Source organism: Nerophis ophidion, linkage group LG21, assembly GCF_033978795.1.
Source record: "Nerophis ophidion isolate RoL-2023_Sa linkage group LG21, RoL_Noph_v1.0, whole genome shotgun sequence".
Classification (NCBI taxonomy): Eukaryota; Metazoa; Chordata; class Actinopteri; order Syngnathiformes; family Syngnathidae; genus Nerophis; species Nerophis ophidion.
In genome coordinates, this window is record NC_084631.1 from 13,036,147 (window position 1) to 13,049,860 (window position 13,714).

Consider the following 13,714-nt stretch of genomic DNA (forward strand, 5'->3'; position numbering starts at 1 on the left):
ATCTGACAACTAAGTAGGCAAAATAACTTTAAACTTTAATACATGCTCGGATAGGCCAGTATCGGTATCGGATCGGAAGTGCAAAAACAATATCGGTATCGGATCGGAAGTGAAAAAACCTGGATCGGGACCTCCCTAATATATATAAGGGTTTCCCACACATTCATTATAAAATTATAATTTTTATTTTTTTGTTTTTATTTTAATTTTATTTTTTTTCCGGCTTTTGACTCGCTCGACCGCTCATAAAAGCAATGAGACTCTGTCTGTGAATGGAGTTTGTAGTTACATATATGTAAATATTATATAAATATGTACATAAAGTGTTGTAATTATATTCCAACTCCGCGTTCTTCTTGGTCATCGCCACCGCTGCTGCCGCCGCTGTCTGTAGCTCTGAGCAGTGGCTGGTAATGTAGTGCTAAAGCTAACCCTCAACCTTTAACCAATCTTATTAGATTAGTTGTGCTCGGGCGAGGAGGATCCCAAATTCACAGATTCGACTAAGAGGAGAAGAATGTAGATTTATCCTTCACACAACTTGAGATTTATGGTGTATGGAATTCATGGAAATGGGCTATAGTTCCTTACTGGTATACAATAATTTCTAATCCTTAAGCAGGATAACACCCCTTTGTTTTGACACCCTTGTATAAGTATAGTGCATATATTAGGTTTAATTGTCTGAATTATTTGATTTTTGTTCTAATTTCTGACTACCTAATCTTCTAAAAATGTATGCTTCAAATGTTGCCACCTTATTTTTATACTCTACCCTAAACGTCAGCTTTACAGATGCCATATCTGCAGTCTGCAGTTGTTGTGTACAGCTTAGTAGGTGTTACTGGTTGCATTTGCCCTGTAATTAACCTGTGACCAGGCTTGTAGTGAGTCTTTTTGGCCATAGTCAGCTGGGATAGGCTTCAGCTTCCCTGTGATCCTTAGCAAAAAAAGGGTGGTAGTACTAGATATAGAGCTCCTGTGTGCTCAAGAGTGGAAGGCTTATCTATCAAATGCCGAATGGAGACCTTGTATTTGAGCAAAACTGAAAAGTAATCCTTTGTTTACTTTGATAGAAGCTTAAACTTGGAACGATGGAAGAGGCTACAGGGCAGGCACATATTAGCAGCAAATAATCAATAATCCATTATTGATGGCAGGCTATGTATTTACAATAGTCTTGTTAATTAGCTGAGTCACTATGACTTTGCCTCTTCTTGCGTGCGTGAAAAAAGATACACATTAGCACACACTTTGGATCCTCTCAGGTAACCCGACCAACAGCTATGTAAATGCCTTCCCCTTGAATGGTAAATGTCAGGAGGCTGTCACAGTTTACATTTAGACTTAAAACGGGTTTTGACGGCTTTTTATGTCCCATTTATTGTCTATGTAGAAGTTTGATTATCTATTTGTTTCAAAAAATAATTATTTTATGTAGCCACTGTTTGTGTAGCTTCATATTGTGTTTATAGAGAGCCATGAGTGTCTTATGCCTTTAAAAGTAGCTGGCCTTAAGCAATGAAAAAAAAACCTAGCTTCAACATGTGTTGTACATAACTTTGAGTATTTATTTCATGCTTTACAAGTGCTCAATATGGCCACCACCGGCAGCACGGACAACATCAAGACTATTTTAGAATGCCTCCCAAACGCGCCCCAGGATGTCGCGATCCACCGTGTTGATTGCTGCTGTTATTCAAGCTTTCATGTCATCGATATTTGCTGGCAACTTAGTCTTTAACGTATGCCCACTAAAAAAATTCTCACACAGTTAGGGCTGGGGATCTGTCTGTGTGTCTGTCTGTCTGTTAGAATATTTTAGAACTGAATAAATGCGCATTGATTTTGGCGTATTGTTTTTTTATCGTCCTGTGTGTGTGTGTGTGTGTGTGCGTGTGCGTGCGCGTGTGTGTGCGTGCGTGTGCGCGTATATTATGAATGTGTAATATATTAAAAAAGTATATCTGATTCTGATATATATGTATATCAGAGACAAGGACATGATATCACACACACACATATATATTCAGTCAAGAAAATAAGTATTTGAACACCCTGCTATTTTGCATATTGTATATTGTGCGTCTGCTTCACAATACGAAGGTCCTGAGTAGTCCTGGGTTCAATCCCGGGCTCGGCATCTTTCTGTGTGGAGTTTGCATGTCTTCCCCGTAACTGCGTGGTTTCCCTCCGGGTACTCCGGCTTCCTCCCACTTCCAAAGACATGCACCTGGGGATTGGTTGATTGGCAACACTAAATTGGCCCGAGTTTGTGAATGTTGTCTGTCCACACACACACACACACACACACACACACACACACACACACACACACACACACACACACACACACACACACACACAAGTATATATACATATATAAACATACAAATATAGTAGGGCTGCAAATCTTTGGGTGTCCCACGATTCGATTCAATATCGATTCTTGGGGTCACAATTAGATAATTTATCGATTTTTTTCGATTCTCGATTCAAAAACGATATTTTTCCGATTCAAAACGATTCTGTATTCATTCAATACATAGGATTTTAGCAGGATCTACCCCAGTCTGCACACATGCTAGCAGAGTAGTAGATTTTTTTTTAAAAAAGCTTTTATAATTGTAAAGGACAATGTTTTATCAACTGATTGCAATAATGTAAATTTGTTTCAACTATTAAACGAACCAAAAATATGACTTATTTTATCTTTGTGAAAATATTGGAAACAGTGTGTTGTCAAGCTTATGAGATGCGATGCAAGTGTAAGCCACTGTGACACTATTGCTCTTTTTTATTATTTTTATAAATGTCTAATGATAATGACAATGAGGGATTTTTAATCACTGCTATGTTGAAATTATAATTAATATTGATACTGTTGTTGATAATATTCATTTTTGGTTAATTACTTTTGCTTTGTTCTCTGTCGTGTTTGTCTCCTCTCAATTGCTCTGTATATTGCAGTTCTGAGTGTTACTGGGTCAGGTTTGGTTTTGGAATTGGATTGCATTGTTATGGTATTGCTGTGTAGTGGTTTGTTGGATTGATTTAAAAAAATAAAAAAATCGATTTTTAAAAAATGAGAATCGATTCTTAATCGCACAACGTAAACGATTCGATTCGTATTCGAATCGATTTTTTCCCACACCCCTAATATATATACAGTATATATATATATATATACAGTCAAGAAAATAAGTATTTGAACACCCTGCTATTTTGCAAGTTCTCCCACTTAGAAATCATGGAGGAGTCTGAAATTTTCACTGTAGGTGCATGTCCACTGTATGAGAGATAACCTAAAAAGAAAAATCCAGAAATCACAATCTATGATTTTTTAAAGGGAAACATTATCACAATTTCAGAAGGGTTAAAACCAATAAAAATCAGTTCCCAGTGGCTTATTTTATTTTTGGAAGTTTTTTTCAAAATTTTACCCATCCCGGAATATCCCTAAAAAAAGCTTTAAAGTGCTTGATTGTCGCTATCTGTGAAGCCACCGTCCATTTTCCTGTGACATCACCCAGTGATGCCAATACGGAAAGCACAACAAGATATAGCGACATTAGCTCGGATTCAGACTCTGATTTCAGCGGCTTAAGCGGTTCAACAGATTACGCATGTATTAAAATGGATGGTTGGAGTATGGAGGCAGATAGCGAAAATGAAATTGAAAAATAAACTGTACCTATTGAGCGAATAGCTATTGACGCTATTTGGCAATGTTTGCCTTAGCATCGCCGGTAAAATGTGCAGACCAACGATCGGAAGTTTCGCATCTTGTGACACTGGATCAACTTAAATCCGTCGATTGGTAAGTGTTTGTTTGGCATTAAATGTGGGTGTCAGGGAAACGCTGGATGTAAATATAGTTTCAAATGTACATACAGCTATCTTAAATAGCATGTTAGCATCGATTAGCTGGCAGTCATGCCGCGACCAAATATGTCTGATTAGCACATAAGTCAACAACATCAACAAAACTCACCTTTGTGATTTAGTTGACTTTATCGTTGGAAATGCATCTGCAGGTTATCCATACATCTCTGTGCCATGTCTGCCTTAGCACCGCCGGTAAAATGTGCAAACACTCCGGCACAATCAATGGGGGTCTGGTGGCAGATTTCTTTGACTTTATCGTTGGAAATGCATTTGCTTTAAATGTCGCAGGATATCCAAACAATCTTGCCATCTCTATAGTAGCATAGCTTTCGTCGGTAAAGTGTGCAGAACAAACGACTGACCATTTCGTCGGCTTTCCCCACCCCCTTGTATTTTGTACAAATTTCGTCCAATTTCTTGCCACTTTCGCATCTTTGGGCCAGTGGTGCAACTTGAATCCCTCCCTGTTAGTGTTGTTACACCCTCCGACAACACACCGTCGAGGCATGATGTCTCCAGGGTTCCAGAAAATAGTTGAAAAAACAGAAAATAACAGAGCTGAGACCCAGTGTTTGTAATGTGTTTGAGAAAATGGCGGCTTTATTACCTATGTGACGTCACTTTCTGACGTCATCACTCCAAGAGCGATAAATAGAAAGGCGTTTAATTCGCCAAAATTCACCCATTTAGACTTCGGAAATCGGTTAAAACAAATATAGTTTTTTCTGTAACATCAAGGTATATATTGACGCTTACATAGGTCTGGTGATAATGTTCCCCTTTAACAATTTATTCATGTGATACAGCTGAAAATAAGTATTTGAACACCTGTCTGTCAGCTAGAATTCTGACCCTCAAAGACCCGTTAGTCCGCCTTTAAAAGTCCTCTTCAATTATACTGTATTATCCTGAATCAGATGCACCTGTGTGAAGTCGTTAGCTGCATAAAGACACCTGTCCACCCCATACAATCAGTAAAACCCAAACATTCAGCTCGGCTAAGAGCAAAGAGCTGTCCAAAGACACCCGAGACAAAATTTTACAACTCCACAAGGATGGAAAGGGCTCTAAAGAAATTGCCAATCAGCTTGGTAAAAAAAGGTCCACTGTTGGACTAATCACTAGCTAAACATGATGGTCAATCTCAATCGGAGTGGAGCCCCATGCAAGATATCACCTCGTGGGGTCTCAATGACGCTAAGAAAGGTGAGGAAACAGCTCAAGACTACAAGGCAGGACTTAATCGATGACCTGAAAAGAGCTGGGACCACTGTTTCCATGGTCACTGTTTATAATACACTAAGACGTCATGGTTTGAAATCATGCATGGCACGGAAGGTTCCCCTGCTTAAACCAGCACATGTTAAGGCCCGTCTTTCTTAAGTTTGCCAATGACCGTTTGGATGATCCAAAGGAGTCATGGGAGAAAGTTTTGTGGACAGATGAGACAAAAATTTACCTTTTTTGTCATAATTCCACTATGCGTGTTTGGAGGAAGAAGAGTGATGCGTACCATCCCAAGAACACCATTCCTACTGTGAAGCATGGAAGTGTAGCATCATGCCTTGGGGGTGTTATTCTGCTCATGGGACAGGACGACTGTACTGTATTAAGGAGAGGATGACTGCAGCCAGGTATTGTGAGATTTTGGCCAAAAACCTCCTTCCCTCAGTCAGATCATTGAAGATGAGTCATGGCTAGATCTTCCAACATGACAATGACCCACAGCACACAGCCAGGAAAACCAAGAAGTGGCTTCATTAGTACCATATCAAGGTTCCGGAGTAGCCTAGCCATCTCCAGACCTAAATCCAATTGAAAATCTTTGGAGGGAGCTGAAAGTCTGTGTTACTCAGCGACAGACCAGAAACCTGACTGAACAAGAGAAGATCTATGTGGAGTGGGCCAAAATCCCTCCTGCAGTCTGTGCAAACCTGGTGACGAACTACAGGAAATGTTTGACAACAAAGGCTATTCTACCAAATATTAATGTTGGTGTTCAAATACTTATTTTCAGCTTTATCACACGAATAAATTGTTAAAAAATCATAGATTGTCATTTCTGGATTTTTTTTTTTAAGTTATATCACGTACAGTGGACATGCACCTACCGTGAAAATTTCAGACCCCTCCATGATTTCTAAGTGGGAGAACTTGCAAAATAGCAGGGTGTTCAAATACTTATTTTCTTCAATCAATCAATCAATCAATGTTTATTTATATAGCCCCAAATCACAAATGTCTCAAAGGACTGCACAAATCATTACGACTACAACATCCTCGGAAGAACCCACAAAAGGGCAAGGAAAACTCACACCCAGTGGGCAGGGAGAATTCACATTCAGTGGGACGCCAGCGACAATGCTGACTATGAGAAACCTTGGAGAGGACCTCAGATGTGGGCAACCCCCCCCCTCTAGGGGACCGAAAGCAATGGATGTCGAGCGGGTCTAACATGATACTGTGAAAGTTCAATCCATAGTGGCTCCAAGACAGCAGTGAGAGTCCCGTCCACAGGAAACCATCTCAAGCGGATCAGCAGCGTAGAGATGTCCCCAACCGATACAGGCGAGCGGTCCATCCTGGGTCCCGACGAGCGGTCCATCCTGGGTCTCGACTCTGGACAGTCAGTACTTCATCCATGGTCATCGGACCGGACCCCCTCCACAAGGGAGGGGGGGACATAGGAGAAAGAAAAGAAGCGGCAGATCAACTGGTCTAAAAAGGAGGTCTATTTAAAGGCTAGAGTATACAGATGAGTTTTAAGATGAGACTTAAATGCTTCTACTGAGGTAGCATCTCGAACTGTTACCGGGAGGGCATTCCAGAGTACTGGAGCCCGAACGGAAAACGCTCTATAGCCCGCAGACTTTTTTTGAGCTCTAGGAATCACTAATAAGCCGGAGTCTTTTGAACGCAGATTTCTTGCCGGGACATATGGTACAATACAATCGGCAAGATAGGATGGAGCTAGACCGTGTAGTATTTTATACGTAAGTAGTAAAACCTTAAAGTCACATCTTAAGTGCACAGGAAGCCAGTGCAGGTGAGCCAGTACAGGCGTAATATGATCAAACTTTCTTGTTCTTGTCAAAAGTCTAGCAGCCGCATTTTGTACCAACTGTAATCTTTTAATGCTAGACATTGGGAGACCCGAAAATAATACGTTACAGTAATCGAGACGAGACGTAACAAACGCATGGATAATGATCTCGGCGTCTTTAGTGGACAAAATGGAGCGAATTTTAGCGATATTACGGAGATGAAAGAAGGCCGTTTTAGTAACGCTTTTAATGTGTGACTCAAAGGAGAGAGTTGGGTCGAAGATAATACCCAGATTTTTTACGGAGTCACCTTGTTTTATTATTTGGTTGTCAAATGTTAAAGTTGTATTATTAAATAGAGGTCGGTGTCTAGCAGGACCGATAATCAGCATTTCCGTTTTTTTGGCATTAAGTTGCAAAAAGTTAGCGGACATCCATTGTTTAATTTCATTAAGACACGCTTCCAACTGACTACAGTCCGGCGTGTTGGTCAGCTTTAGGGGCAAGTAAAATTTTCTTCACTGTATATACACGTGAGTGTGTGTGTGTGTGTGTGTGTGTGTGTGTGTGTGTGTATATATATATATATATATATATATATATATATATATATATACATAATGACAGAGTTCTGTAATTTTCATCATAGGTACACTTCACTGTGATAAACAGAATGTGGGGGGAAAAAATCCAGGAATTCACATTGTAAGAATTTTAAAGAATTTATTTGTAAATTATGGTTGAAAATAAGTATTTGGTCCACCATTCAAAGCTCTCACTGATGGAAGGAGGTTTCGGCTCAAAATCTCACGATACATGGCCCCATTCATTCTTTCCTTAACACGGATCAATCGTCCTGTCCCCTTAGCAGAAAAACAGCCCAATTTTTTTTTTTTTTTAATCAATCCAACATACCACTACACAGCAATACCATAACAATGCAATCCAATTCCAAAACCAAACCTGACCCAGCAACACTCAGAACTGCAATAAACAGAGCAATTGAGAGGAGACACAAACATGACACAGAACAAACCAAAAGTAGTGAAACAAAAATGTATATTATCAACAACAGTATCAATATTAGTTATAATTTCAGCATAGCAGTGATTAAAAATCCCTCATTGTCATTATCATTTGACATTTATAAAAAATAAAAATAAGAACAATAGTGTCACAGTGGCTTACACTTGCATTGCATCTCATAAGCTTGACAACACACTGTGTCCAATGTTTTCACAAAGATAAAAAAAGTATATATTTTTTTCGTTTAATAGTTAAAACAAATTTACATTATTGCAATCAGTTGATAAAAGATTGTCCTTTATAATTATAAAAGCTTTTTTTTTTTAAATCTACTACTCTGCTAGCATGTCAGCAGACTGGGGTAGATCCTGCTGAAATCCTATGTATTGAATGAATACAGAATCGTTTTGAATCGGAAAAATATCGTTTTTGAATCAAGAATCGCGTTGAATCGAAAAAATCGATATATTATCGAATCACGACCCTAAGAATCGATATTGAATCGAATCGTGGGACACCCAAAGATTCGCAGCCTTACTATATTTGTATGTTTATATATGTATATATACTTGTGTGCGTGCGTGCCTGCGTGTAAACACATTTTATTTTTCTTAAGTAATGTTTTGGGCCAACTGAAAGATGATTTCCATTCCGCCATGTGTTGCATACTGCTACCCTGCTGTGCGAGGTTAGTGGTGAGCAGAAAGGGGGCTTTTATTTTTTTTATTTTTTCAAACATTTTTAGGGGTTCAAATACATGCACAAGTGCACATACATAAAAGCAGTCTCACAGAATCAATACCAATTTGCAGTCATGTTGTTACAATAGAATATACTTGCACTTTTTTGTATATTGCTTGTCATTCGCAATCCTTAGGTGAGACAATAACACATGTCTTTCTTTTTTATGCTGTGTTAATCACAAAGAAACGCTAGCAATAGGTGGCTAACAATTCAGCTAATGGTGATTCTATTCATTTAGCCTATAAAGTGCTCTAAAAACATACCAAAACCTCCAACATTTTATATACATGCTTAAACTAACTAATTAACAGATACATTCATATTAACATGTAATATTTACGTATTTTGGTGATTTTAAGCATTACGCCGACCCACTGATTTCAAAAAACGCATCACAAGGTTCACTATTTCTGAAAAACTAACTACTTATCATGGCAGACTTCATTAGAGCCAACAAAGACTACTTTGTGGAAAATTATGATCCAGAACATCAGTTTTGAGCCTGAATATAAGGAGAATGAGTTACAAGTTGTAGTATCTGAGTGATAGCAGATCCAACTATAGTAAAACTCTAATCAACATGTAGCAGTATTGCTAAGTGTTGAAAAAGAAATACAAACTTTGAACATAGTAAAGCTATCACTAACTGTACAATATATGCTGTCACTGGGATGCCGACTGACGGGTATGTTTTCATATTCTAACAGAAGACTTGTGTTCCCTGATTATATGATCATCATAATTCTCAGGTAAAAAATGCAGGGAGCAAACAAGCATATTTGGCATGTCTCCGGGTATATGCTGAACGTCAAAATTGACCAACTCATGACCTCAGCCTTCTACTCTTCTAGCGAGAGGCATGATTTATAATCCAGTACAAACTTTTATGAACTCAGAGGCGACAAAGCAGCACAGTATGTCAATAGCTGCATAATTTACAGTACAGCGCGTGATCAATGTGCAATATATTACTAAATAGTTCTTTAGCGTTAACTGTTATACTAACAAAGTCGCTAATACTTGAATAATACGCATGTGACAACACCTAAATGGAGTATTGTTGTCGTTTTTTTCGGATGTTTTTAGACGGCTTTATAAGCAGAATAGATGACCACCATTGGATACACTAACCACCTCATTTTTTGGGGGGGGATTTAAAATACCGGGTACACAAAAGACAAAAACATATGTGTGCTTGTCTTGTAATAGACCAAATTTGACAAAAAATGAAGTTTCTTTTTAATGTTGCCCCAAACGATCCCTTTAAATGGCAAGAAACTTGATCCACTTTCTGTACATTTGCAATAAATTGAAATTGATCATTTGATTTACATTGTCCGAGGAATTATTCCAGTCATATAGTATCTAAAACGATAACTTGTATTTAAAGATGGATTTTAAATGTATCAGTGAACTATCGAAGGGGACAAAATGTCAAAAAATGCGGTTAGCGTTTTGTTTGCGCCGAACATGCATATGTTATTGTGCTGTGGCAGAACAGCTTTTGTTTTTGTTTTTTGAAGAGTGACGCTGTGGGGTTTCGAACATGTACACAGCTTTCCTAGGCAAGAGTGTCATGTTGCTGGATAGTGGTCAGTTTCAAATCATTTCTTACTTAAACAGTGGGAATTATTTGAGATTATTCCTGAAAACTAAGTCTATTGTTTTGTGTTTATTAAAAAAGCTCTTGCAGAGTTTCAAAATCATGGACTACAGTCTGCTGATGGGTATTCACAACATGGACCAGGCCAGCCGGGAACGAGAACGGGCTGGAGGCTATCCGGTAGACAGCGGGGTGTCGGAGGGAGCAGTGACCCCAGATCAGCGCCGGCCGCAAGCCCAGAAGAGTCTTTACTGTACAGCCATGGAGTCCATCCAAGGGGAGGCTCGGGGAAAGGGAGCTTTGGATTCAGAAGACCAGTGAGTCTCCTAGCTGAACTCCACACCCGCGAACTCTGAATCATTTCTTGTATTTTACAGCATGGGAGGCATTCCAGCTCGTAACGCAAAAGGAGAGAGGTTACTCATCTACATTGGCATCATTGACATCCTCCAGTCATACAGGTTTCTATCGCAAGAGAAAATCTATTTTCATGCATGTTTTTGGTAACCTTTTTTTCTTTTACCTCCTCCCTTTTTAGATTCGCTAAGCGATTGGAGCACTCCTGGAAGGCCCTGGTGCATGATGGGGTAAGAGCTGTGCATTTAATGGCCTAAAAACACTTGGAAAAAATTGTGTTAATGGCTCTGTTGCCTTTTGTATTGTAGGATACGGTTTCGGTTCACAGACCCGGCTTTTACGCAGAGCGCTTCCAGCATTTCATGTGCAACACAGTGTTTAGGAAAATCCCATGTAAGTGCACATCTGCGCTTTACTTTTAACATTGTCTTTGCTTTATTGGCACAGGAAATACTGGGCTCTTAAATAGAACATCCTCTGTCCTCTGTAGTAAAGCTTTCCCCATCTAAGAAGAGCCGTAGTGGAGGTCAAGGGGGACTTAGGAGAGTCCCCACTCTGGGAGCTCCCACTGCGCTCTCCCACGCAACAGGGCAGTTGGCTATGGACCCCAGACTTGTTTACCACCCCCATTTTAAAAGCACAGAGTCAGAGACTGACACTGGTAAGCCCTTAAGCGACAAGAGACATGGCATTTACAACGATTCAGTGCCGTGGTTTAGCATTTGCTTTTAATAGTCCTGCCAGGCAGACCAGATCTGGTTCCCAACTCAAAGCTGCTGCAAGACAACGCAACTGAATGTGAGGCCAACCTGTCCACCTCATCAGTAGGCAGTCTGGAATTTACTTCCTCTCCTCCTCTAAGGTAGAGCATCGCCAAAATAATGACTTGTTTGCGCCTCCTATTATCAATCAGGGTTTTGAATACCATCTGCATTGACTTATAGGTCTGTGGGGGTGGAGGTGCACAAATCTGCAAACACAGACTACGACCAGGGTGCTTTTCACAGGTAACATCATGCAACGCAAGCTTTGACTTTGTTTTCCGCGAAGTTGTTTTTTTTATTTTTATTGATCATACTATTTCTGTTCAAGTTTCGAGGTTGAAGGCAGTGCAGACAATTCAGCCAATCTTTCTGGAAGTGAAGATATAGTTTCGCTATCTGACATCATCCCTGAGACGACCATCAATTTTGTATGTCCACCCACTCACCTTATACTACCCTGACATCATACAGTGGAACCTTTAAGGCATGCTATTTATCTGTCTGCCCGGGAGCCAAATCCAGCCATACTGGACCCTGAGTTCAGTTCAAAACTCGCAACAAATTGCTTTTTTTTAATAGTGTTAACATTTTTTAGCCGACAAACTCCTAAACACAGCATGCTGTTGTTAAACAGAGGAACTTGAACCAATGTAAACATATTGGTTGATCCTTGCATTGTCATTTTAACTACAGATGTCCGATAATATCGGCCTGCCGATATTATTGGCCGATGAATGCTTTAAATTGTAATATTGAAAGTTTAAAAATGATCTGTATTGTTTTTTTTAAATTGTAAAATTTATGTCATTCTAAAACATTAGGCTGAAGTTGAACACTTATTGCACCTAAACCTATAAACCAGGGGGTCGGGAACCTTTTTGGCTAAGAGACCCATGAAAGCCAAATATTTCAAAATGTATTTCTGTGAGAGCCATATAATATTTTTTAACACTGAATACAACTAAATGCGTGCATTTTTAAGTAGGACCAACAATTTTAGAGTATAATAAGTCTCTTATTACTTTTAATAACATTGTTATTCTAAAGTTAACCAACAATAAATAAAATGCTTCTTACCATTAATGGGACTTCTTGAACAGGTGCGGTAGAAAACGAATGGTTGGATTAAAATGCATGAGAATGTTTTATAATTTGAACGTTATTTTTAACACTGTGAATACCAGCGGAATTATTTATTACTTATCATGTTAAGCAATGTCAGCTAAGATTCTTCTGAGAGCCAGATGCAGTCATCAAAAGACCCACATCTGGCTCTAGAGCCATAGGTTCCCTACCTCTGCTATAAACAATGTCAAATACAAGATGAGCTTCCTAAGAATATTACATTTCCTTTGCACAATATATTATAAATACACCTTGTACACAACATAAACACTGTTCAATTATATAAAGACAATGATATTTCACATGTCTTTACTGTGTATAGATAGAATCAATAAAGTACTATCTATCTATCTATACACAGTAAAGACATGTGAAATATCCTTGTACAGGTGTTAGTTAAACCTTTGTTCCAATTATATACTATATACAAACAATTATACTTCCACTGTTATTTATATCCCACATTTAGTTCGTAATTAACATCAATCATAGTATTAACTACTGTGTTGATTCAAGAGTGATGTATTTGTCGAGACATTGGTCTTAAAGTGTTTTTTAAATGTGTGAATGGAACGGGAACATTTTAAGGAATCATCCAAGCTGTTCCACAGATGAACCCCCCTGACAGAAACACATCTACTTTTTAAACTCGTTCTTATGTTTACTTTCTAAAAGACAAAATAAATAGACCAAATTCAAATGTCTACTGTAAAGGACGCTGGTTCTCTGTAATATTCAAAATAAAACTAATGGTGAAGGGAGCGGTTTGCAGTAACATAGCAAAATAAAAATGATGGGGCAAGAAAACGGGCCGTAATTGGAATGCATAAATGATCATCTAAATAAGGTCAAGTCAGAGGTAGTATCATGTCCATAAGAAATTAGGTTTTTTGTTCATTTCATAAAAACCTGGTATTTCAAAACCAAGCATTATAGGTGATGGCTCTATTTACATTTGGTGCTCATAAATGCAACACATAACTGTTGGAACGTCTTTAAGAATTTAAATTCCCAACGATAGTCACACACACACTAAGTGTGGTGAAATTATCCTCTCCGTTTGACCCATTCCCATGTTCACCCCCTGGGAGGAACGTCTTTAAGAATTTAAATTCCCAACGATAGTCACACACACACTAAGTGTGGTGAAATTATCCTCTCCG

General features: G+C 38.8%; 1 protein-coding gene across 2 annotated transcripts in view; it reads left to right on the forward strand.

The window, feature by feature from the left end:
• The window catches only part of LOC133539781 (phosphatidylinositol 4-phosphate 5-kinase type-1 alpha-like), a 90,308-nt gene that overhangs the window by 65,809 nt on the left and 10,785 nt on the right, over window positions 1-13,714 (forward strand). For both annotated transcript variants that reach the window (XM_061881948.1, XM_061881947.1), the window contains 8 exons: window positions 10,387-10,622; window positions 10,683-10,766; window positions 10,844-10,892; window positions 10,971-11,055; window positions 11,153-11,323; window positions 11,398-11,524; window positions 11,607-11,669; window positions 11,755-11,854. In XM_061881948.1, the coding sequence (XP_061737932.1) occupies window positions 10,387-10,622; window positions 10,683-10,766; window positions 10,844-10,892; window positions 10,971-11,055; window positions 11,153-11,323; window positions 11,398-11,524; window positions 11,607-11,669; window positions 11,755-11,854 (915 nt within the window). The remainder of the gene's footprint in view (window positions 1-10,386; window positions 10,623-10,682; window positions 10,767-10,843; window positions 10,893-10,970; window positions 11,056-11,152; window positions 11,324-11,397; window positions 11,525-11,606; window positions 11,670-11,754; window positions 11,855-13,714) is intronic.